The sequence below is a fragment of the Eubalaena glacialis genome, chromosome 9 (assembly GCF_028564815.1).
Source record: "Eubalaena glacialis isolate mEubGla1 chromosome 9, mEubGla1.1.hap2.+ XY, whole genome shotgun sequence".
Lineage (NCBI taxonomy): Eukaryota > Metazoa > Chordata > Mammalia > Artiodactyla > Balaenidae > Eubalaena > Eubalaena glacialis.
The window spans coordinates 35,306,656-35,333,486 of record NC_083724.1 but is presented as its reverse complement, the minus strand read 5'-3'; the positions used below and the strand labels follow the sequence as shown (position 1 = coordinate 35,333,486).

At 43.7% G+C, this 26,831-nt stretch overlaps 2 protein-coding genes across 4 annotated transcripts in view; both read left to right on the top strand.

Annotated features, from left to right (window-relative positions):
* Nucleotides 1–10,013, top strand: part of TDRD7 (tudor domain containing 7) — an 88,038-nt gene extending 78,025 nt beyond the window's left edge. Inside the window, exons 14-17 of one of the 2 annotated variants that reach the window (XM_061201118.1) lie at nt 365–475; nt 2,385–2,887; nt 6,823–6,983; nt 9,583–10,013. In XM_061201118.1, the coding sequence (XP_061057101.1) occupies nt 365–475; nt 2,385–2,887; nt 6,823–6,983; nt 9,583–9,803 (996 nt within the window). In that variant the 3' untranslated portion in view covers nt 9,804–10,013. The remainder of the gene's footprint in view (nt 1–364; nt 476–2,384; nt 2,888–6,822; nt 6,984–9,582) is intronic. The other variant, XM_061201119.1, reaches the window with a different exon arrangement.
* A 5,673-nt stretch (nt 10,014–15,686) lies between these two features.
* The window catches only part of TMOD1 (tropomodulin 1), a 102,847-nt gene continuing 91,702 nt past the window's right edge, over nt 15,687–26,831 (top strand). For both annotated transcript variants that reach the window (XM_061200212.1, XM_061200211.1), the window contains exon 1: nt 15,687–15,701. The gene's annotated coding sequence lies outside the window, so the exon portion shown is untranslated. The remainder of the gene's footprint in view (nt 15,702–26,831) is intronic.

Below are 26,831 nucleotides of genomic sequence, written 5' to 3'. Positions count from 1 at the left end.
CCCAATCTTGTCTTCACGACTTTGTGATCTTACACAAGTTAGTATCTCTGAGTCTGTTTCACCATCTGTAAAATGAGATCACAACACTGGCCTGCCATGCAGAAGTATTGTAGGGTGAGAAGTATGTGAAGTGCCTGGTATAACCCTGGCTCATGATAGGAGTAAAGACAATGGTAGTAATATAAATAGATCAGGAACATAGCAGATGCTCCAGCCTGAGAACTGTGATTGTCATTATTAGCTATTGTTGTTGCTTGCTTTCTATCTTGGCAACATTTGACTTGTAGGAAAATAATATTGACACTACTCATAAGTACCTATTTTAAGATGGTGTGTCCTCTTTTCCATTGTGTTTTCTTTTCAGGCTATAAAGTGCTGTTTAGCAGATCTTCCACAGTCTATTGGCATGTGGACACCAGATGCTGTGCTTTGGCTAAGAGATTCTGTTTTGAATTGCTCAGATTGTAGCATTAAGGTTAGTTATCTTATTGGTCTTGATAAAAGGGGGCTGTCAGCCAGAAGGACTCACTTTTTTTTTTTCCACTTGTTTTTGTGAAAGAATTTTATCTTACTGTAAACTGATGCTTCCACCTCCGACACACTTTTATAGGCAGGAGGTTGGTTACATGTGTAGCTATAAGATATTTGATGGTTTAATTTTTATTTAAGAATTTATCCTATATCTCCGGTGTTATTTTTAAACCCTTTATATAATTTTTTGATTATTAATAAGGTAGCAGATAGTTCTGTGCTCCTATTTTGCTCCATGATAAGGAGTTAAGTCTGCAACAGAGGACCATGTATCTCTTGATAAATGTTTCTAAAGACCATTTAAATAAGTCCGGTATTTCTTTTTTTTATCCCTAAAGTAAAATGGATTATAAACAAATATTTGCTTATAATCTTGGTTTTTGTCTCTTCCTAAAACTTATTTAAACTGCTTTATTTCGTTTCTTTTTCACACTCTTGCATCTTCATATCAAAAACACTGCTCATATTTCCAAAAATAGACATGTAACATAATATTTCTCTATTTTAACTGATGTAAATAGTGTTATCGTTTTATATAAGCATTTAACAATGTTAACACTGAAATGTCCTTGAGAAATACCTTCATGAAGACCTCTCACTTATTCTAGCCCACATTGATTTTCCTATCTTCATTCTCCCCTGGGGTTTATCATGTGCAATCACACAGTTATATACCATTTTATATTCTTCAATTGCCACATGAATATTGTTTTCTCAGCTACATTTTCAGCTCCTAAAGCCAGGGTATTGGGTAGTCAATAAAAATCTTTTTAATGGTTGATTTTTGAAACGGTGTTTCTGTACCATAAATATCAAAATGAATTAGCAGTCAGTACTTCATTAGCCCTCCAAAGAATGAATTTAAATAGACTCCTCTTGCTAGGAGAGAAGCCTTTAAAGTAAATTACTTTAGAAGGATTGCCTTGCTGGTGTCTCCTTGTCTTTATGCCTGTGATCCTGCCTTTCATTTCTAGCCCAATTTGGTAAAAGACAGATGTGGCTAGAAGTGTCTCACTTTTGTTATTCCTAAGATAAACCAGAGGAGCTGATGAGAAGAATTAACAGTCACCCAGCCCTTTGGGACACACAGCAGCACAGTGCAGTTATCCCCGTGTGGTGCTCCCATACACACATTCGCCCCTCTGACAGAAAAAGCTAGCCAGGTAACCAGAGGTCTCCTGGGCAAAAGGTGCAAAATGGTGACTGTAATTTTGGCCTATTCAGTGGAGCTTTCTTCCTCTTTTTCTCCCAAGGTCCCTCTCCTCTCATGTAACTGGGGGAAAGGGAGAGGGGTGAGAGCAGATATTAGGACCAAACAAGGACTTTGGACCAAAGATCCCAAAGGGTATGGTGAAGGTCAAAGCTTTTTCTTTCCCTTCCCTGTCTGAGGGTACACCAGCATTAAGCAGAATTCTTATAGGACATTTTGCCGTTTTTATTATTTTTTTATTGTTGAAGTTGGATGATGAGCACATGGGGACTCATTGGGTTACTCTTTCTTCTTTGAGTGTTTTAACATGTCATTAATATAAAAAAATTAATCATGATACATAGAATCACTTCCTCTCAGTGATAATGACCTCTAGCCAGTCATAGATATTCTCAGTTTTTAGAGGTTAGTAAATTTTCCATTTCCATAAGTTTGCCGCTGGTTTCTAGACTACTTGGACCTACGAGCTTATTCATTGCTACAGCTGTGATAGATAATTCATCTGACCTCAAATAAAATGATTTTAGCAAGTTGGGTTCTTTGCAAAATACTGTTTTATAATATTTAAAGTTAATATTATAACCACCTCAGAATTCATCGTGAACTTGGATTTCTTTAAGTTGGTTTTGTGTGTTTTCCAAAGGTTACAAAAGTGGATGAAACCAGAGGGATCGCACATATTTATTTATTTACCCCCAAGAACTTCCCCGATCCTCACCGCAGTATCAATCGCCAGATTACAAATGCAGACTTGTGGAGGCATCAGAAGGATGTGTTTCTGAGTGCCATATCCAGTGGAGCTAGCTCCCCCAACAGCAAAAGTGCGAACACCCCCATTTTGGGCAACACTGGAGAGAATTTCAGAAAGAGCCTCTCGGATATCCTCAGAAAGTCGTTGGTAGACCACACCAGCTCTTTCTCCATGGAGGAACTGCCACCTCCTGCCCACTTGTCCAAGCCAGGGGAACACATGGATGTGTACGTGCCAGTGGCCTGTCACCCGGGCTACTTTGTCGTCCAGCCGTGGCAAGAGATACATAAGCTGGAAGTTCTGATGGAAGAGATGATTCTCTATTACAGTGTGTCTGAGGAGCGCCATGTGGCAGTGGAGAAAGACCAAGTGTATGCTGCAAAAGTGGAAAATAAGTAGGTCATTGGACAATCAGAGCTTTTTATTCTCCTCCTAAGAAAAATGTGTAGAATGATACCAAGAGTCCTTAATCCCTGCAGGGGGACTTGGAACTGCACAAATGGGAATTTTGAATGTGAAATGAGACCAGTGAACTGTGCAGTTTTCTAATATTTAAAATGATGTCATTTATCTAAAAATCTAATGACCCTAGTCCTGTTAAAAACCTAATTATATCTAAAGTGAATGTTTAAATATTTTTTCTACTTTCCTGTGAGAAAAATATTTTTTTATTTAGGAAATAATGTTTTTTATTTAATGACTTTCTAAATTTTAAAAATAAAATGTTTATTGGAGATAATTTAGAAAATATAAAAAAGTGTAAGAAAACAAAGTCAGCCAACCAACATAACCCTTGTTAAACTACTTATGTATTTCTTCTAGTTTTTTTCCTATACATATTTATACAATTGGTATATTACTATATATAATTTCATACCTACTTTTTTCACTTAACATAATTCTGTGAACACTTTTCCATGTGATGAGATTTCTTCATAAACATTTTAATGGCTAAATATTCCATCATATAGAGAAATCATAATTTACTTATCATTTTCTTTTGTAGGTTTTTTTTCTCCCAGATTTTTCACTGTTACAAATAATGTTGAACTTAAATCTTTGTTCAGCTCTCTGATTATGTATTTATGAGATAGATTCCTAGAAGAGAAATCACTTGTTTAAAAATTACAGGATTTTTGATATATGCAGTCAGTTGCTTTCTAGAGAGCTTGTGCCACCCTTTATAAGGTTCAACAGTGCCTATTTCACTGCTCTTTGGCCTTTGGACAGTGAGAATCATAATTCCTTACATTTGTTTTAGCACTTTCAGTCTGTTTTCTCACGTTTGCACATTTGGATCCACACTCTCCTCTCCTGAAGCCCCCAGGATGTGCTGGTTCCAACCCAAGGAAGCCCAAGCTCCTCAAGCTATACGCTCACTCCAGGAAGCCCTGGACAATGGCACAAGCTCCCCCCTCCCTCTTCCCTTTGCCGGCTTTCTTAGGGGAAATGTGCCAGCTTATTTGACAATGCTGAACAAAAAGAACAATCTCTCTCCCTACCCTCCCTGTCCCAACACACAGACATACATACACACCCCCCAAAACTCAATTTAAAAGGTCAACTGCTTATTTTTTTTCTATAAAATGCTTTCATTCATTCTTAAGATAGCAAGTATAGGCATTTATGAAATTTTGTTATTTTTATGGGAGGAAAAAAAACTAATTTTCAACTCTTAAAAGTGAAAAGTATAATAGCTCTCATTCTAAAAAGCATTCAACTTATATGTCACAAGCTTTTCATCTTTAAAAAATATTTTTACTATGTCATGTTATTTACAATCATAAGCATAAATGGGTTCCAATTTGCCTCATCAGAACTCTTTGTTATTGGATAGTTTAATCACAGTTAAAGCCAAGCTAATGCTAACTCTTATCTGAGGAGCAGATTAATGATGATTAGTGGTGGGGAGGTGCCACTTGGAGGGAAGGATCATGTAAAGATCTCTGAACACTGGAGATCTGTAGTGTGGGACTTCAGACTCCACCCCTAGTCCCCCATGGGTCGAACAGTTCTGCCTCAGGACTCTGGGGCTTTAATCAGTTAATTTGTCCCAGATAATCAAGGGATGTCTTATATATGGGAACAGATTATCTGATATTTTTGGAAACTTTATGAACTGAATCAATGTAAAGTGTTTAGAGCTTCTGTCTTGCTTACAACCCAGGACTATTTACTAAACCTTGTTCCCAGCTCTGGTAAGTTAAGATTTAGGAATTTCAGGTACCGTTTTGATTACAGTGATTTCCAAATCTATCCCAATTTAAGAATAACCTGGGCAGCCTATTAAAAATGCAGATTCCCCTTCCTCACCCCAGGCCTCCTGAGTCAGAATCTCTGGCAGTAGAACCCCAGAATCTGTGTTTTAAGTAAACTCTCCAGGTGATCCACATGTAGCCTTGCACTGAAATTGGTAATGTAGTCAAAACTGAAGCCTTTATTTAAGCTCTTAGTTTTGAAAGTTGAAAGCTAAATAGAAATGCAACACATAGGTTTCCTGATGGTTCTCTCCTCACAGCTCTGTACCTCTTATTTATAGACTAAAAGCACAGACCATCAATCATTTGCCTTGTACAGTTTAAAGACAGTGATATTGGTGGAAACCAAATGTTTATATCTCCTTTTACACTTATATGAATTAGCAACCTGCGCCAAACTGGCATTTCCACATATGGAAATTTCTCTTGAAATTAAAGTTCTTATTTGCACAGCTTATCTTCGTTTTAAGAATACTTATAGTAATGGCTGCCATTTGCCAACTGCCTGTTATATGCCAAATTAATGTGTTAGGCACTTCATATATATTATTTCTACAAGTAAATTAAAACTAAACATTACGCATGAGATAATTGAGGCACGAAGAGGTTAAATAAAGAGCCCAGGGTTGACATGACTGAAAAATGGCTCAGTGGGACTCCAGCTCAGGTCTGTTTGGCCCCCAAAGCTCATGTACTTATTATGATACCTTTCTGTGTCCCTGTTGTCTCTGTGATTCATGGATAATTGCTTGCTTCACTTTGGGCTTATCTGAAGGTTTCTGGAGTTCCTCCCAGAACCCCCCAATTACATACAGTGTTTGAAGTTGGCCTCTTTGTAGCTTTCTTTTTTTTTTTCTTTAATAAATTTATTTATTTTTGGCTGCATTGGGTCTTCGTTGCTGCGCGTGGGCTTTCTGTAGTTGCGGTGAGCGGGGGCTACTCTTCATTGCAGTGAGCAGGCTTCTCACTGCGGTGGCTTCTCATGTTGCGGAGCACGGGCTCTAGGCACGTGGGCCTCAGTAGCTGTGGCACGAGGGCTCAGTAGTTGTGGCTCACGGGCTCTGGAGCGCAGGCTCAGTAGTTGTGGCGCACGGGCTTAGTTGCTTCGCGGCACGTGGGATCTTCCTGGACCAGGGATCGAATCCGTGTCCCCTGCATTGCATTGGCAGGTGGATTCTGAACCACTACACCACCAGGGAAGTCCCGAAACCATTCTTATTAAAGATACAGAGCTCATTACCAAGTCCAGTGGCTTCTTTTAACTCTAAATCCTAGTTGACCTCCCTGTAACATGGGATGCTTTACACTACTTGTCTCTTGGTTTCTGCAGCATCACTCTTTTCAGGACCTCCTGCTGCCACCTACCTTCTATTCCTCAGTCTCCTTTTACTGGGTAATCTTCCTTTGCCTTAAATTTTTGTGTTTCCCAGGATTCTGTCCTCACTTCACTTTTTTTCAAACATTCTCTGCTGAAGCATTCTCATTCTCTCTCATAGCTTCATAAACTACCTTTATTTTGATGACCTTACCCCCTCCCAACTCTAATCTGTATCTCCTGCTTCAGCCATTCTCCTGAGCTCCAGACCTTTGGTCCAAATGCTACCTGGATAGCCCTAAGGTATCTTGCCTGGAAGTCCCTGAATTAATGCATTCTTCATACCTGGTCCCGCTTGCTTCTCTCTTTCCATCTTCCACACATGGACCTTGTCCCAAAAGTGTGGCCATTTCCTGTCTCCCCGTCAAAGTGAAGGGATCTGCTAGCCTTGTCCTGATTGTCCTCTGTGGCACTGTTTCCTCCTGCTTAGTGGTGGTTTTTCTTTATTAGCTCCATGAGGCCTGTAAAAGGGTATTGCGTGAACAAATTCCATCAAATGAGCCAGTGACAAAGCAGAGAATAGTAACCTTTGGAAAAAGAAGAAGCAGTCTCTTTAAAAACTTCTACAACAGCATAGTTTTATATTTTAGTAAATAACATTTGTACTAATTTTTCTTTTTATCAAAAAATGTTGCCCTTAAAGCAGGTGTTGACTTTGTGCGTTTTTTTCTTCTTTTTTACTCCAATGCACGTCTAGGTGGTACAGGGTGCTTTTAAAAGGAATCCTGACCAATGGACTGGTGTCCGTGTATGAGCTGGACTATGGCAAGCACGAATTAGTCAACATAAGAAAAGTGCAGCCCCTGGTGGACATGTTCCGAAAGCTGCCGTTTCAAGCAGTCACAGCTCAACTAGCAGGTAACTTCTGGGGAATTTGGACTCATGACACAACAGTAGTATATATTGTCGTTTTGTCCTGGGTACAGAATCATTGGCCTATTGATAATTTTTAATGCTCTCTCAAGGTCATGCCCTTCCACTATATCTGCTGTTTCTGTTTTTCCATATTCCTTTCTGTCTCTGATTTCATGTATGAGTATTTTTCTAAAACTGTAATCTTCGTACAGGTACAGTATTGCATTCTGCTTTCACACTATTACTTTTTGGGTGGTTGTTTGATGGTCCTGATAACAATTCTTAATAGCTGCAAAATATTCTGTTTAATCATTGTTTCCCTATTGTTGAACATTTAGGTTGTTTACACTTTTATTGTAGTATTGAGGAAAAAAACCCACAGCTACATATATTAGCCAAAACAAACAAATGGAAACAATGAGACAACTTAAATAACCAACAGGAGGAGAACATTGCACGATTAATATTTTATAATTTATTGCAGGAATTATAATGCATCTACGTAATGGACTTTCACAATTATAAAACATTCCTGGGTCGTAGACTATGACCACTTTCATGGCCAAATGAGTTTCCATTTGCATTGCAACTGACAACACACAAGTGTGTGATTTCACCACACTCACACCAGCCTATTGACTGTCATAAAATCTGAGGAGCTGAGTTAATAGGTGTAGAGTGGTACTTCTTTATGATACTGTCTGATGAGATTTGTTTTATCTTCTGTGAAGGCAGTGCAGATATCTGTGTGCCCTCTACCAGTAGGTAGCATGGGTGCCTAGCTGAAGCTCCACCCAGAGAGCTGTCGCCATGAGCAGAGGGTGCGGAGGCCAAGAGGGCCTCATATCATCTCATATCATCAATACATTCGCAGGGAAGAAAATATTTTCATCAGCAAACCCTGTTTAGCCAGATTAGGGTTTTTTTTAACTCCATTTTCTACACAACACAGTTAGATGCCATCCAATTTGAGGGATTTCCATTTATTTTGCTGAAATTATTTTTGTTGAGATAAATTATTTTGTATTTTTAAATGATGATTTGATGCCGACACCTCCAGTTGTCTGGAGGTCCCACTGTGTGGTCCCGCTGTGCTGGGATATGGCGAGTTGTGACCACACGTGCAACCCTCATTCCTCACCCCCCACTCACCCCATACACTTAGCAGTGGCAGAACTGACTTGATCCCAGAAATGAGAGAAATTATATATATAAATTCTTCTTATTGACAGCGTTTATTGAAGATATACATATGTAGATAGATAGATAGGTAGAAAGAGAGAGAGAGAGAGAGATTGCCTTATTTTGAAGTATTTGCCAGTTTCTTTGTGTCTCCTACTAGAATTCAAAGGAAACTCCCATGGTAGACAGATATGAACCAAAAATGGCATCTTACACATGGCATGACTACCATTGATCTGCTTTGAACTCAAACTTCTAAATGGTTTCTTCAGAATTAATGGTTACATTTTTCATTTTCACTTTTTAACGTTCGGGTTTTTCTAACAACACATTTTGTTAAACATGACAATCAAACAGCCCAGTGAAGGAGTCTCCGTGAGGGAGGATCGCGTGGGCCCATCATCCCCACCCCCGCTTCATGGCCACAGTCACTGGTGCTCCCTGTGCAGGGGACTGTACAGCCACTTCATTTCACTGAATTCGTGCCGGTGCTGGGAGGCTCAGGCTCTGCTACAGTCACTGAAGCAGCAGCTTATAGACAGTTCTAGGCTTCTCTCATGGGAAATTCTTAGTAATAAAAGAATTTAGTCCACTCACTACACCGAAAGGTCTTTTAAATTATATGTGAAACTCCCAGACCTTCATCACTATGGGGCATAATTTATATATCTAATCTAACATATGTGAACTTAATTTATGTTAGTTTAATAATACTTCTTGAAAAATATATATTCTTGTCTCAGTTTTGTTTTAAAACCTAATTCAGAATTCTCTAACTTGAGCTCTCAAGTTTAAAAGTCATGGGGATTTAGAAATGCATGGGACTTAAAATTCATCTGGTCCAACCACTTTATTTTACAAGAAGTAAACTGAGGCCTGAGAAATCAACTGGTTTCCCCAAGATCATACCGTTTGATAGAGGAAGAGCTGGGAATAGTAACTGAGTCTCCAGACTTTCAATCCAGTGCTTTTACCATGGTGATGTATGTAATTTTAAATACTGTTAAGTGTATTAATTCTTCTTCTTCTTCTTTTCTTTTTTTACTATATCTGGTTCATCAGGGAAAAAAATCTGTAAATAAGAGAAATGTCATTGATACTGATATGTCATCCTCCATCAGTCTATATCTACATATGCTTTACGGAAATGGGCAGTCATTATTATAACTTCATTTTATAGCCCAGCATTAAATCTCAAATGAAATTTGTGTCTGTAGGTGAAGGTTTACAGAAATAACCCCATTCAGAATAGAAAAACTATAAGCAAGACTGTTGTAAGATTGTTCAGCATCTGTTTTTCACTTAGGCAAGTCTAAGCTGGTATGTTTAACTACTTTGGGACTGACTAGTTTTCCATTATAACGGATCAAAGAAAGGCTCATTTGACCCCTCACTGATCTGCGAACTCCCTTTCTCTTAGGAGTGAAGTGCAGCCAGTGGTCTGAGGAGGCTTCAATGGTGTTTCGAAATCATGTGGAGAAGAAACCTCTGGTGGCATTGGTGCAGACAGTTATAGAAAACACTAACCCTTGGGACCGGAAAGTAGTGGTCTATTTAGTGGACACATCACTGCCAGACACAGATATCTGGATTCATGATTTTATGTCGGAGTATCTGGTAGAGCTTTCAAAAGTCAATTAATCGCTGCTTCTGAGACCTTGACAACTAATTCAGATTTTTTTAGCAATAACAAAATGTAGTAGGCTTAAAAAAAAAAAAATCTTACCTCTGCTACATGGCTCTGACTGCTGTGCGGGATTGAAAAGAATATGCTTGGGTTTGATGAAAGATATTTAACAAGTTTTGTTTTAACAGAGTTGACTTTTCAAAGAGAATTGCACTTGAATTACTATAATATTAGAATAAAGATGTTTATCAATTCAAAAACTGACTATCTTATCATTTCTAGGCTTTATGATCTTAAGGTGAAGAGTTTCCCTTTCTATTCATGTTGTCTTCCTTGTGGTGCTCGGTTCTTCTCCAGTTAGACTGAGAATTCCGTGACTTAACCCTACCCTGGAGTAGTGGTGGGTCCCAAAGCAGCTGGTCACCACACCATGTGAAGTCTCTCCCGAGTCTTTAGCCCACCAGCATTGCTAGTGGTGCTGCTGGAGGAACAGCCCAGGCAAACCAGCACGTCCTGATCACCCCAGATCACCCCAAATCTTGAGTGGCTTATTGCCCAGAGAGTCTGGACTGAAAACGCAGGCCTTTACAGTCTCCCTGCCCAACCTCCCTGTCTACTACTCCTTGCGCCAGCCACACCGGACCTTCCCAAACCCCATGCATGTTCATCTAGGACTACTGATACTCTAAAGGAAGCCTCACTTCCCTCCAGACCACTCTTACTCTTTTCCCTCAGCCTGCAGCTCATTTTCTCCCCACCATTTTTGTTTGTCAGTATCCTCCCTGACCTCCCAGGCTGTCCATGAAGCCTTCCCTGGTGCCCCTCCTACTGCTCTGTACTTTTTTTTTTTTTTTTTTTTTTTAATTTATTTATGGCTGTGTTGGGTCTTCGTTTCTGTGCGAGGGCTTTCTCTACTTGCGGCAAGTGGGGGCCACTCTTCATCGCGTTGCGTGGGCCTCTCATTATCGTGGCCTCTCTTGTTGTGGAGCACAGGCTCCAGATGCGCGGGCTCAGTAATTGTGGCTCACGGGCCCAGTTGCTCCGGGGCATGTGGGATCTTCCCAGACCAGGGCCCGAACCCATGTCCCCTGCATCGGCAGGCAGATTCTCAACCACTGCGCCACCAGGGAAGCCCTGCACTGTACTTTGACTATGCCCCTCGTGCTGCCCAGATCTCACTGAGCTTCGTAGCATATAACTAGTTGTCTGCGCCAGTCACCCCAACTAGATTGTGAGCTCCTTGAGGGAGGGAGGGGTCTTAGTCATCTCTCTATCCAGTCATATCCCGGTAAATGTTTGACAGCTGGTTCTGGTGGGTGTGTGGGGGTCAGGCAGGGAGTGAGCCTTGATTTGTAGTGTCTGACGATTCCCATGTTGTAAATATTCCTACTGCTGTTGCGTTCCAGCTAACAATGTGACCTCACTGAATGTGGCGTTGGGAAAAGATGCACCCAAGCGGCTCTTGTGAGCTCTAGGATGGTGACCCCTTACTCAGTTTGACTGGAAGCCTAAATTTTTGATTTTGAACATATACTGAATTTAAGCTAGTAGACCTCTGTGTGAAGATACGCATAAACTATTGGAAATATGGAGTGGGTTTCAGGGGAGAAGACCAGGCCAGAGATAAAAATTTTTAGTCATTTGCTTATTTTTATTTGAGAACATCTAGGAAAAGTAAGAACGGGAAGAAAATAAAGACCAGATGTTTTAAGTTTTTCATGTAAAATGTGTTGAAATTGTCTTTCTAGCTTTTTAAAATTTATATTTAGTATTTATAATTAAAGCGATTCAAAATTCAGGAATGTTTATGCCAGTGATTTAAGTAATCATTTATGATAAAGTAAAAATATCCTGACACACAAATGTTTAAGTGAAATAAAGTAGTGTAAATGTTTTTTTATAATGGTTTCTTTCCCTAATAACAACAACAACAAAAAAAACCCAAAAATCTTCAAATTGTCCACAGATAAGAAGTGGTTTGTACTTCACTAACTTTAGGAGTGTTTCTGTTACTTTTTAAAATAAAGCAATTAGTTGTTGATGTAACTGAAAAGTTAATCTGGTGCTGGGACAGTTTGACAGAGAGACTTGCCCCCCACCTCATACCATATTCAAAAGTCAAGTCCAGGTGGACTGAAAGCCTAAACGTGAACGGCCACGGTAGGAAGATAACCCAGGAAAATACCTTTATAATCCAGGAGCAGGAAAGATGTCTTAAACTGGATGCACAAAGTGCTAACAATAAAGGAAAAGATTGATATACAGTTGACCCTTGAACAGGGTGGGGGGAGGGCATTTAGGGGCGCCAACCCTCCCTGCTGTGGAAAATCCCCATGTAACTTCACAGTCAGCCCTCCTATATGCAGTTCCTCTGTGTCTGTGGTTCCACATCTTCAGATTCAACCATCCAGAGATGGTGCAGTACTGTAGTATTTTCTATTGAAGAAAATCCACCTATAAGTGGACTTGCACTGTTCAAATCTGTGTTGTTCGAGGGTCAACTGTACTAGACAAGATTAAAATGAAGAACACCTGTTCATCAAAGACGTTATTATGAAGGTGAAAAGGCAAAGCACAGATTGGAGGATATATATGTACACACATACATATATATATAGAGAGAGAGAGAAAATAATAGATTACATATATTCAATAAACAAAAGAGTATCCAGAAGCAAAATGGGCAATACGTTTGAACAAACACTTCACAGAAGAGGAAATCCAACTGGCCAGTCAACATGAAAAGGTGCTCAACCCATTAGGACACAGGGAAATGCAAATTCAAAACTCAGCGAGATACCACTCATATGCCAGAATGGCAAAAATGTTTCCATTTTTGTTAATTCCAAGTGTGTTGAAGATGTGTGCACTTGTGCAGGAGGATACTGGTAAAGAATGTTCACAGCAGCACTATTTGTAATAGCTAAAACCCAGAAACAACCTACATGTCCATTAATAGTAAAATGTATGTTTCTAAACACTGTGATATATTCATGCAATGGAAACCTCTACGGCAACGAGAGTAAACAAACTACAGTCACGTGAACCAACACGGATTAATCTCACAACATAAAGTTTCGCAAATGAAGATAAACTATGGAGGAAAGAGGCAAGCTAGGAAGTGATTACCGTAAGAGTCAAGAAAGCGGTCAACTTCAGGAGGGAGTTGTGACGACCCAGAAGGGCACAGGTTGGCTTCTGGGCTGCTGGCAGTGTTGTTTCTTAACTTGGTGGTTGCAGCAGGTGTTCTCATGATAAAAATTCTTAAACCTGCACAGTTATGTTGTATGCCCTTTTCTTAAATGTTTGATTCCACAACAAAAGGGCTTAAAATTTTAAATCTGAAATATTAAATCATTGCATTATTTTAAAATATATTGCACATGCCCCTTGAGAAGAATATTCTCATATAGCCATGAGGGTTTTGTAATGTAGGAGTACATTTGCATGGAAACAAGATTTTAAAAAGGTGTTTCTCATTAGTCATCTGTACACCAATATTAAAAAGTTTATATTAATAGGGTCTATCCCACCAGAAACTATCCTATAATAATCCAAAGACACCTTATTTTCTGTCCACACAAATTCCTTTTTATGAGCCATTTTTAAAATTAAAACACTTAAAGTTTCTGTTTGGGTTTAAGTGGTTTGTTCTGGAAAACATTAGCCTTTTAAGAAAGTGGGGCTTTTGGAAACAAAAGCAAAAATAAACAAATGGTACTACATCAAACTAAAAAGATTTGCACAGTGAAGGAAACTTATCAACAAAACAAAAAGGCCACCTACAGAATGGGAGAAGATATTTGCAAATGATATATCCAGTTAGGCGTTAATATCCAAAATATACAAAGAACTCATACAACTCAACATTTTAAAAAAACGATTAAAAAAAGGGCAGAAGATCTGAATAGATATTTTTCCCCAAGGAAGACATACAGATGGCCAATAGGCATATGAAAAGATGCTCAACATCATTAATCAGGGAAATGCAAATCAAAACCACAATGAGATATCACCTTATACCTGTCAGAATGGCCATCATCAAAAAGACAAGAAATAAGTGTTGGTGAGGATGTGGAGAAAAGGGAACCCTAGTACAGCGTTAGTAACAATGTAAGTTGGTGCAGCCACTATGGAAAACAGTATGGAGATTCCTCAAAAAAATTAAAAATAGAACTAACATACGATCCAGCAATTCCACTCCTGGGTATTTAGCCAAAGAAAACAAAAACACTAATTTGAAAAGATATATGCACCCTTATGTTCATTGCAGCATTATTTACAATAGCCAAGATATGGAAGCAACCTAAGTGCCCATCAACAGACGAATGGATAAAGAAGATGTACATAAACACAATGGAATATTACTCGGCCACAAAGAAGAATGAAATCTTGCCATTTGCGACAGCATGGATGGATTTAGAGGGTATTATGCTAAGCGAAATAAGTCAGACAGAGAAAGACAAATACTGCATGATTTCACTTATATGTGGAATCTAAAAAAGCAAAACAAATGAACAAACATAAAACAGGAATGGAGTTATAGACAGAGAACAAACAGGTGGTTGCCAGAGAGGAGGGGGTTGGAGCGAGGAAAGAAATAGATGAGGGAGATTAAGAGGTACAAACTTCCAGTTGCAAACTAAGTCAAGGGTATGAAATGTACACTGTGGAGAATTTAGTCAATAACTATGTAATATCTTTGTATGGTAACATGTTGTAATTAGACTTATGGTGATCAGGTTGAAATGTATAGAAATATCTAACGACTATGTTGTGCAAAAGGAATTAACATGTTGTAGGTTGTGTTGTAGGTCAATTATACTTCAAAAACAAGCTCATAGAAAAGAAGATCACATTTTTGTTTGTGGGGAAGATTGGATGAAGGCAGTCAAAAAGTACAGACTTCCAATTGTAAGATAAATAAGTGCTAGGGATAAAACGTACATGATAAATATAATTAACACTGCTGTATGTTATATATGAAAGTTTTTTAAGAGAGTAAATGCTGAGTTCTCATCACAAGAAACATTTTTTTCTTTAATTTTGTATCTATGTGAGATGATGGATGTTCACTAAACTTACTGTGATCATCACTTCATGATGTATGTAAATCAAATCATTATGCTGTGCACCTTGAACTTATACAGTGCTGTATGTCAATCATATCTCAATAAAACTGGAAGGAAAAAAAAGGTGGGGCTTTTGGGGTGGTTTCGGTTATTTTAAGTCGTATTTTGGATACTCTATTCTTCCAGTATAGAAGGAATGCCTTTGCCTCTGTTGGAACTGCATGTTCACAAAATGATCGTGACTAAAGCTTCGGCTCAAACCAGACCTAGCTGGGCTGCTGATAAGACCGGATGGGTCGTTGCTTCAATCAAAGGAGGTAAAGGTGCAGCAACCGCGTGGCTGGCTTTGCTCCATCCAAGGACCTACCGATTCTTACATCTTAGACCACGCAGGAATAAAAATCCTCCCACCTTTTTCCAGATAACTCTACCTGGTACAAGTGGGGAAACCTAGACGCAGACAGGAGGCGACGCGCACCCACTCGGCCGCGGACCCAAGCTTCGGGGCGGCCAGGGTCCCTGCCCCGCGCTTCCCCTTGCGGGCGTCTCTCCCCGTCAGGGGACTGTGCGCTGCGCCCCGGCGCCCCCGAGTGGAGGGAGAGGTAAGGAAGGCGAGCTGGGTGGGCGGGGCGAGGCGCGGTGACAGCGCAGAGCCGGGCCCGCCCCTGGCTCCCACCCCCGGAGCCCACAGCGCCCGCCCGCTCGCGGCCGCCCGGGAGCTCTTCCAGCCCCGCGCTCCCCTCGCCCGCCTGCCGCCCGCGCCCTCCCGCCGGCCGCCCGCGCTCGTCCCGCCGCCGCCCGCGCCCGCGCCCGCGCCAGCCCCCGCGGCTCCACTGACCGGTAAGCGTCCCACCGGCCAGGGGTCCCCCTCGCGCTCGCGGGGCTCCCTGCCCCCGCGCCGGGGCCCCAGCCATATCTGGGCAAAATATTCAGCTGTCGCCGCCGCCGCCAAGAGGGACTGAGCGTGGCTCCCTCTATAAATAGCCGCCGCCTCGGGTTGCCTCCGGGGCTGGGGAGCCCGGGTCTCGGGGTCCGGAACCGGGCGCTCGCATCCGCGCCACTCGGCGCGCGTGGCCCCGGCCAGGGCGCCCTTCTCTCTGGACTCCGGCGCCGCGTCTGTAAACGGGAGAAGGACCTGGGGGCTCTCGAGGAGCAGCGCCGAGGGCGGGGGTCATGGCGGGGCCGGCGTTCCCGCTGCGCGCTTGACTCCAGCGCGCCGTGGCTAGGCGCCCCGGGCGCTCTGTTGGGTACAGGTGCCGCCGAGCGCGGCACTCAGGCGCGGCCTCCCCGCCGGCTGCAGAGAGAGTGGACGTGGGAGTGGGGACGCATTTTCGCAAGTGAACGTGATACCCGGGTTCGCGCTGCGCCTGTTTGCGGCAAGAAAACTTTCCCAAACTGCGTGGGATGACAAGGTTTAAAGCACCACCGTAACGCGCCTTTCGCGCAGAGGTGGAAAGAAGAGGGGAAGAGCCTGGAGGCAGGAGTTCCCTGGCTATGGAGTTCCCTGGCTATCTCCAACTCACTGGGTGGACTTGACAAGCCGCCTCCCTTCCCTGGGCCTCGGTTTCCCCATTTGTAGGAGCGGGGTTTGGTTCCCGCGATGGAGCTCGTGGCCAGGGCCGTGAGAGCAGCAGGGCGCGCTCTTGACCGCCGGCGCTCCCGCCACCTGTTCACCGGCTCTGGGCCTGAGACGCTGGGGGCACAGCCGCGCATATCCGGAAGGATTGCGGAGACCGGAGACTTCGGCGGTCCCTCTGACTCGGATCTTATACTAAGACCCAGTAGGACCCTCGGAAAGCCTGGGCAGTACACACCCAGGAAGCGCGCTCCACGGTGATTATGGGCATCTGTGCTGGGTGGCAGCCATCACCTTCGCAAAGAAGCTTGTGAGTCAAACAGCTTTAGACCCAATGAACTGAGCAGGGCTAGAGGCTCCAGTCCAGCCGCTCCCTGGCCTCTGTTTCCCCGTCTATTTGGTGTCTGTGATGCTGCCTCGGAGCTCTGCAGGCACACCCCCTCCCCATCTCTTCTAGCCTTGACCTTGACCCTCTCAAACTCTTGCAGATTACCTGGCCTAAGCTTTTCCCTGTACGAATCACAAAACCAGACCCTAATCCAGGTTCTGGGCCCTCAGCGGGGGCACCCAAAAAATTCCCATTTTTCACCCAGTGGCGACAAACATTTTGTTCCTGGCGAGGGGCTGCAGAGCCCCCTGCTCAAGGTCACGCGCTGCTGGACATGCCAGGCAGAGTCTCCACCAGCCCTTCTCATGTCTTTCCTGACACTTCCTGCTGCTCAGGCAGGTCTTGGGGATCTGTTCAACACCCCCTGTTCTTTGGTCTGCTGCTGTCCAGGACTTTCCCTTGCTCAGACAATAGCGCCCTCATCTTGAAGTTTCATTTTTGCTTCTACTTTACTTTCTATCATATATTTTTTCCAAAGCCATCTTAAAGCCTCACAGAATTAAGAGGAAATGGAGACAAATAGTAAGGTTCTCATCAATTCGAGCCACACAAGAAACAGGCAGAGAGTGAAAGCAAGGAGTGCTGTCACTTAGATGTGTCAATTCTATTTAATGAGCCAGTCTTGCAAACCCACGTTTTAGAAGATCCTGGCTCTTAAGTTCCTCCCAGCCTAAGTGGAAAGCCAGTGTCCTCTAAAAATAGCCTCCGCCCCACCTTATCAGTGTCTCACACTTTCTCCCTCCTCCAGGGTTGGGCTGCTTCCTGCTGCTCAGCAAAAAAACCACAAAAACTAAGAGTAGGTAGTGGCAGCTCTGAGTAATGGGCTGACCTGGAGATTAGGACACCTGGCTCCAGCCCCAGCTCTGCCACCCACTTAGAGTGACCTTGAGCAATGAGGGGGTGGGCAAGATGCTCTCCAGTGGACCTGGAATTAAGAGGACTCAGAGTTTCCCTTGGAAGACTTTCTATCATGAGAAAAGTGAAGCTCCAGAGATGAAATCCAGGGGGACCCACCCTGTGAAGAGGAAAGAAAGAGCGGGAAAAACTGGTTCCCAAGAGCCAAGGGAGGAGAGAGATTGGCAATGCCAGCTGGTGCAGAGAGACAGAGGGGAAGAGGACTGGGAAAGGGCCACCATGATTGGCAGGAGTCATGGGTGACTTTGGCCAGGGCATTGCAGAGGGTTCAATAATGGGATCTGCCACTGCTTTACTGAAGCCAGTGACCCAGCCTGTCTGAGCCCGTTTCCTCCTCTGTACAAGGGGATAATAATAGCATCCATTTCAGATGGGTTGCTGTTGGGATTAAGAGGGATGATGCAGGGAAAGCCCTTGGTCCTGTGCTTGGTACATGCGATGATGTTAATGCTAGCGAGAGGAAGAAGAAGCTAATGGGAGCCGAAGATTTGGAGACAGAGCCCACAACTCTTCCAAAAGCTTGGAGGAGAAAGGAAGGAAGAGAGAAGGTAGTAGGAGCTGGAGACAGGGCCGAAAGGGGAGGCGGGTGTTTCTGGGCTGAGGAGTGTGAGAAGAGGCAGAGACAGACCTGGGAGAGGGGAAGAGGTGAAAAGAGCATCTAAGGGACATGCACATGGGAGGACTGAGGGCCTTCCTTAATGACCTGCTGAATGGCACAGGCTCTAAAATCACATTCCTCTAGATTCAGGCTGAGCAAAGAAAGGGTAAAATGGAGCCAGTCCTGGCTCAGACCCTGGTGTCCTCTTGGGAGACTTCATATCTGTGAAGGAGGGTGGTGATGGGCCGCAAAGGGTAGTTTGACTCTGTCCAGGGGGCTCACGACCTTGGCTTGCTTGTTTCTGAAATGACATCATGTATCAATGACTCCTGCTGAGCCCAGTCATAATGACCTTTTCCAGTCAGTGTTTTGATTTTTCAGTCTTACTAATGGACCAGCCAGGCTGCCAACATTTCTAAAGAGGCCAGTTCACTTTTCACTTAAAGCCAAAACACCAAGTAGATCAATTATTTGGCTGCTAGGAGCCATTATCAGTTTAAAGCCACAGGCTTGTTTGTATGGAAAAACATGAAGCAGACGGCATAATTTGGGGACCATTTCCTGTCTCTTGTTTTGTTTTGTAAAATCCTCCTTTGGTTAATCATGATAAGACCAGACTTTCTTTGCTCTTAACGATAACGAAAGAATGAGCTCACTGGAGTCAACCTAGGACAGTCTAGGAGGTTTTCTTCGATGTTAGGAGGTATTGGATCCGTTTTTGATCTGAAAAACTAAACAAACTCAAGCATTTCTTTTGTTTCTCCTTTTCTTACATCCTTTCTCTTGGAGAAAAAGAGATTTGTGAAAGCTCTGTCTGTTTCAGTCTTCCTTCTCAGGTCCCCAGCCCCAGCCACCGCTCACTCTGGGGCTTCTAGGGAGGTGTCCCCAGGACTGTTCCTGGGAGATGATTCTGGTGGGTGATGAGGCAGAAGTGCCTCTTGGCCTCACTCAGCCTCCTTCATGGACTCATCTCTTCCCATCCATTAAATATTAGTGCCACTCTCAACCCTATTCCTTTTCACCCCACACCCTCCTATAGTCCCATTCACTCCCAGGGCTCCCACTACTCCCTGTATACTCGGAACTCCCAAATTCCTGTGTCCAGCCTGGACCACGCTCCTCAGCTCTAGGCATCTGTGACTCCAGCCTAGGGGACAAAGCCAAGAGGGTGTCCCAAAGGCACTTCACACCCAACCGGCCCAACTCAGGCTCACCACCCAGTTTCCCTCCAGTGTCCCCCCGGTCTTGGTTAACAGTAACACTATCCACCCAGGCTCTGAGCCAAAAACTCCATACCTTTTACCACCCCATTCATTTGGTCAAAAGTCCTATCAATTCTACCTTCCTTAACATCTCTTCTATTCATGTCTATCCCCAGTTGAGTACTTTGCCATCTCTCCCCTGAGCTATTAGCAGAGCCTCTTAAGAGTCTTTCTGCCCCAGTCTTTTCTCTCTTTTTTTTTTTTTTTTTACCCCAGTCTTTTCTTCTCATGCTGCTGTTAAAAGAGTTTGCGAAACGTAGCTCGGATAGTGTTATTCCTCTTCATTCAGGGATTCCCCATTTCCTACCAGATTCCTTGGCATCCAACACCAGGACCATCTAAGATGTGGCCCCAAGCTACTTCTCCAAAACCATCTCCTGACACTCCCCCCAGTTCTCTACACCTTCTGGTCATGGTGCAAGCATATGTGACTTCATGCCTCGCTGCCTTTGCCCCTGCTCTTCCTTCTGCCTGGGATGCTGTCCTCTTCCTTCTCAACCTGGCAAACTTGTAATCCTCCTTTAAAGCAAAGCTCATCATTGCCCCACCTGTGCTCCCACAGCCCCCTGAATGGACCTCAGAGAACCAGCCATAGTGTGTTCTAAGGGTAATCAGCTGCTTACATCCTTATCTCTGACTAGACGGATAGATCCTTGAGGGCAGAGTTCATGGCTTATTTACTGATATTTCTGCTTCCCCAGTGTCGAGCTCAGAGCTCAGCGCTTGGCAGAGTGCAAGTATTTTATGTTTTAATTAGTGGCTGATCACTGAATGAAAGAATATGTAAAAGACTAAGCAAATGAAAGCCCTGAGGTAACCGTGACAATCACACAACATCATCTACATGTTCTCCCATCCCACCACCCCGTCAGCTCTGTGAGGGCAGAAACCACACCTGTTCTGCTCCCCACCAACCCTGCAGCCCCTCAGCCCCCTCACAATAAATAGAATGAACCCATGATCTCATTTGAAACTCACAGTAATCCTGTAAGGGAGGAAGGGCTGGTATAATGACCCCTTTTTGTAGATAGCATAGTGAACACCAATAAGAATTATTCCAGGTCATCCAATTGGGATGTGTATTCCAGAAAAACCCAAGTGCTCTCCAGGGTTTGGTAAACTTGAGAAATCAGAGTCCTTGTGTTCTACACTAGTGCTTCTCTAGCATTGGAGATACTCAGGATCTTGCTAATGCAGATGCCGGCTCAGTAGGCCTAGGAGGGGACCTGAGACTCTGAATTTCTAATAAGCTCCTTGTTTCTAATAAGCTTATTAAATAATAGGCTTCATAATTCCTAATAAGCGCTAATACACATCATAATGTGAGGCTTATCCTGCATACACTGACCACCAGACTTTGACCACCAAGGTGAGTGCTAATTATCTCAAAGTTTTCCCTTGGCCTTTGCATTAAGATAGAATTTCTATTAAAATCTACAAATGAATTCATTTAAGCCTTGACTCAAAGTCAAAAATCAAGGGCTCTTTCTGGGATTTTGTTGTTGTTGTTGTTTGGTTGTTTGGTTTTGTTTTTGTCTTTATGAGCACTGTATGGGGCAGGAGGAGCATGATGGGGCACCTGGCAGGGGCTAGAAGAACGCGGTGGAGCACGTGGTGCAGTGGGGGCGGGACGTGTGGTGCGTGGTGGGCACGTGGGAAGGCCCAGGTGATGGGATGCACAGGGGGCGGGGACTAGCGAGGGGGCAGGTGATTGGGGGCGGGGCTTGGGGGGCACATGGCTGCAGTACGTTGGCAAGGAGGAAGTCCCAGGGATGGCAGGCTGCGGGAAGGGTCAGGCTTGCAGCTGCGGGTTCTTTCCACCTTCTTCTGCCTTCCTGGCTTCTCCTCTGCTTTCCGGAGAAATTTAGGCCCAGACAAGGCTTTAAGGTCATACTGCCCAGTTCCTGGTCAGCCTAGAAACCCCCCTGAGCGCCAGAGCTCCAGGCTTCTGTGTCCTATTGGCTTTTTCAGCGCACACTGCTTACAAGTTTGCTATCTACGAGCGCAGGGTGAGCACCTGGCCCCTGCCGGGGTGGGAACCGGACTCCTGCCTCAGAAGCACTCAAAAGACAAGAAAGAGGAGAGTCAGGAAGGCGGACTTCCTCCACGCAAACCCAGGAAGATTTAAAAAGTCAGACTGAATGGCAACATTGCGCGCATTTGTTTATGGCCTTTATACTACATTCCACTTACACCATTAAAAGGCTATGAGATTGCTTAATAAACCGGCATAGGCAACATAACTGGTGAGAACAGAAAAAAGAAAGAAAGAAAGGAAGGAGGGAGGGAGGGAGGGCAGAAAACTTGAAAATTAGGATCATGAAACTCTGAGAATCTGATGGGAGCCATGGACCCTTGCTCCAGAAAAATGAACATATCCATGCATACAACAGTTTGTATGTCATTTGTGTGGGCACATGGGTCGCTCTGAAGGCCTTTCAAAATGCCCAACACAGATTAAGGAGAGAAAATATGCCAGTGTCCTAGCTGAATGACGGCAACTCTATTTGGACACTCAAATCAGCTGATGAATCATGACAACTGAAGGGGAAAAGGAGAAGCAATGAATTGGAGACCACATCATGTCTGATTAAAAAAGACCAGTCCTTCAGGAGAAAGAAATGTTCTTAGCCTTAATTCTCAGAGTGTTGGGAGGCAGTTTTGCATAGTGGTTAAGAACATACCTCCCTGGGTTCAAATCTAAGGTCTGTCAGTTATGGGCTGCATAAACTCAGGTAACTTTTAACTCCCCGTGCCTCAGTTTCCCCATCTGTAATATGAGGTTATTGTGGGGAATCTCTATTTACACATGTATGAAGTGGGCTTGTTGTGGGGACTAAATTAGTTATTATATGTATAATGCTTAAGTCAGTGCCTGGGACATTGTTAGTGTTATAAAAGCATGAGCTGTTATGGGAAGGCAGCATGGAGCAGTGGTAATGAGTACACATTGCCCCCCTGGATTCAAATCCCGGCTCTACTACTTACTAGCTTTGTTACCTTGGTCACTGTAGTAGGTTAAATAGTATCCTCTGAAAAGTCATGTCCACCCGGAACCTCAGAAAGTGACCTTCTTTGGAAATAGGGCCTTTGCAGAAGTAATTAGTTAAGCTGAGGTCATACTGGGCTAGGGTGGGCCCTAAACCCAATGACTGGTGTCCTTATGAGAAGTGGAGTGGACATACACAGGAAAGAAGACCACGTGACAATAGAGGCAGAGATTGGAGTGATGCAGGCACAAGCCAGGGAATGCCAAGGATTGCCAGCAGTCACCAGAAGCCAGAGAAGCAAGGTACGGAGTCTCCCTCAGAGCCTGCAAAGGGAACCAACCCTGCCCACATCTTAATTTCCAATTTCTGGCCTTCCTACTGCAACAGGATAAATTTCTGCTGTTTTAAGCCATCCAGTTTGTGGTAATTTGTTGTGGCAGCCCTAGGAAACTGATACAGTCAGATTACTGCATTTCAGTTTCTTTAGTTAAAATGGGAATTAAAAAGTACCTACTTCACAGAGTTATTAGGATTGCATGAAATTATCCACGTAAAGAGTTTAGCACTGTGGCTAGTATGCGGTACGTACAGAATAATGCATGCTGTTAGAAGGTACATTGACATAACAGGCAATGGTAGCCTCAAGGATGGTGTTAATAGCATTCTATTGTATGTCTACATTATAATTCATTTACCCAATGCCCTATTGATGAACTTTTATGTGGTTTCCAGTTTTTTGCTGAGATAGATAATAACCAGATGATTTGTACATATATCTTTGTACAATTCAGTGAGTAAACTGGCAGGATAAATTCCTAGAAGTGGAGTTGCTATGTCAAAGCGTGTGTGCATTTGGATAGATATGACTTAACTTGCCTCAAGAGAGGGTGTACCAATGTGTCCTTCTATTCTGTGTGAGAATGTTGGTCTCCTCCATATCTTGTGAACACCAGAGATTCTCAGACTTTTTCATCTTTGTTAATCTGAGAGAGGAGAACTGATGTCTCATTTCTCAATTTACTTTTATTATGGGTGGGTTTCGTTCTCTGTTCATAGGCTTATTAGCCGTTTGTGTTTCTTTTTATGTGAATTGCCTGTTCTTTTGGACTGGACTCTTCTTTTTTTTTTTTTTTTAATTTAGGAACTCTGTTAAAAAAAATTAGCCCTTTGTTCAATGTGTGACAAATATTTTCCCCCCAGCTTGCCTTTTGCCTTTTGGTATTGCCCATGATACTTTTCATATTGGCTTTTTAGAAAATACAAAAACGTGCTTCATAAGCCTGTGCCTATGTTAACCCCTGCTGTGAGGCAAGGTGACAAAGTTCATGTGTATGAAATGGAGAGTGAGAATAGGAGTTAGTTCACAAGCTTTTCTACAAGCCAGCTTTTATTCCACCAAGGCTTTTGTCTTAAGGCTGTCAAAGTCAGTAATAATGCCAAGCATTCATTCATTCACTTATTCAACAAAACTGACTTCAGCACCTGAGAGAAGCAGGGCTTTATGATGGACCATGGGAGACAAGGATGCTTGCCTTCAAGTAGCTTTCAGTCTTGGGAGGTGGGGGTGGAGTGCAATAAGATGATGCTTCTAATGACAGAACTCTGACGGCCCCTCCCCTTGGTATTAATATTTGGCTTGCTAGTACCCTTTTCAGCTGGTGTGGAGAAAGAGGCCATGGAAGAGGCAGAGGCTGGTGAGAGCGCGTGGTGGCCTGAGCCAGGGCAGTTGCAGAGAGGTGGGGAGAAGGAACCACAGAGTGGAGTACGGCAGGGTTTGCAGGGCCGGTGGGCAGGCCAGCTGGGACAGGGCGATGGGTTCAGCGTCTTTTCCTGGAACCCTTTTGCTTACAATGATTCGTTCAGTGACTCAGACACCGTGATGACCTCAAGAGGTGCAAAATGAAAACACACAGTGGTGCACATACACACACGTGCTTTTCTAATTTAAACCCTTTGACAGCTTTGACGTGTGGACCTTTGAGGCTCCGTGTGAACTGGGATGGGGCTCATAGTCACTGCAGAGAGTGACGGAGTCAAATGCTGTGTCTTGTTTCCCTGCTTTTTTCAGAAGGTACTTTCCCGTATGACTAAGAGAATGAGATCAGCCAGGGAGAATAATGCAAACAGGCCAGGAAACAAGTCTTTTTTAAAGAGAGCTGATCATCTCTGAGTCCTCATGCTCTCCACTCAGTGGCTCCAAACATGTCTTACATAACAGAACCAGGCCTTGATAGGCCTGAAATCTCGTGTTGTCAACTCCTAAAACCCACCATCAGTCGAGACGTCAGCCCTCTCTGGAAAACCTCATCTAGGGCTCTAGCATCTCTGCTCACATGCCTGGCATAACAAGTGCTCACCACCTCCTGAATCAGCCCAGTGCCTCCTTGGACATTTTTTATTTTTAGACAATTCGTTGCACTGATCGGAAATCCATGTCCTGGTCACCTCAGTAAATCTATGTCTTCTGAGCGCTGGGATCCACAGACCACTTTTGTTCCTTCTTCCCCAGGTCAGCCCATTAGAAGTTTGCAGAGTGTGACCATGTTCTCCCGGCCCTTCAACTGTTCTTCATATGACACCCTGCCCCCCTACCCTGCCCCCCTACCCTGGACTCGGCCAGCACCACTCAAGAGAAAAGGCCCAATTCACAGGAGAGGTCACCCATATGGCCAATAGGCATATGAAAAGTGCTCAGCATCCTTAGTCATCAGGGAAATGCACAATGAGATACCACTACCCACCCGCCATAATGGCTATAATGGAAAAGTACTGACAGTACCAAGAATTAGCAAAGATGTGGAACAACTGGAACTCTCAAACCCTGCTGGTGGGGATGTAAACTTGTACAATTACTTTGGGAAACTTTTTGACAGTACCTACTGAAACTAAGTGTATGCCAACTCTGTGATCCAGAAATTCTACTCCAGGTACATACCCAAGAGAAATAAGTGATTATTCCCACCAAAAGCCATCATAGGACTACTTATAATTAGCAAATACTGGAAATAACTTAAATGTCCATTAACAGTAGAGTAAACAAACAAATTATGGTATAGTTCATGTAATGGAATACTACACATCAACAAAAAAGAATCACCTGCCACTCTAACACACAACGTGGATGAATCTCACAGATATAAAGTTGAGTGAAAGGAGCCAGATGCAAGAACATACCCTCTATATGTGTCCATTTATATGATGTTCAAAAACAGTCAAAGCTAATTTATTAGAAGGCTTTCAAAGTCCGAATAGTTGTTACCTTTGAGGGAGATGGACTGGGAGGGGGATGAGAAAGCCTTCTGGCGGGCTGGAAATGGCCTATATCTTCATCTGAGTGGTGTTTACGTAGGTGTGTGCATATGGGAAGATTCAGTGAGCTATGCTCTTAAGACTTGCCCACTTGACTGTATATAACCAATGCCTTATTAAAAAAAGAAAAAAAATCACACACCCCCAGTGCAAGAGTGGGGGCCCAGAGCTGAGCTCCAGCCTGAAGCCTAGCAAGACCATCATCGCCCTTACTTTGCCCACTGTACCTTTATTAATGCAGCTGAGATCACACCATGGCTTTGAGGGCCAACGCCTCACACTGTTGATTTATGTTGGGTAGACAGTCACTTGAGAACCCCCAAACCTTTCTCATGGCTGCCCAGCCATGTCCATCCATCTAATGCTTGTAGGGTTGGCTTATTGGGCTGGAGCTTCGTGAAACTGAGGAAGGGGGAAGGAAACCAGCCATCTGAACTGCCCCATCCTTTATGTCACTGCTTCTTCACAGCACCGCTTCAGAGATACAGGTTGTGCCCTCACCTTACAAATGAATCCATGAAGCTCAGAGGCACTAAGTGACATGCCCAAGATTGCCCCACCAGTTAGAGCCAGGGCAGGGATTTTAGCCCAGGCCTGCGTGACCCCTAGTCCATGCTTTCACCTGCCACCAGGCTGACCCAAGAGGAGGCATCATCTGTAAAGTGGGGCTAATGGCCCAGCTCAACCTCCCTCTGAGGGTGGTGGGTGAAGAGAGGTTGTGTATGATACCACCCCAGGGATTTCTGTGTGAGTCTTATCCTCCCGACTTAATTGCAAGCTTCCTGAGGGCCGTAACTCTCCTATTAATTTCTGTCTCTCCCACAGAGGCCCACTATGCCCTGGACAACGTGGGTGCTCAGTAAACACTCACTCAACGAATTAGGTTGTGGAAACTGAGATCCAGAGAGGTACAGCAACTTGCTCAAGGCCAC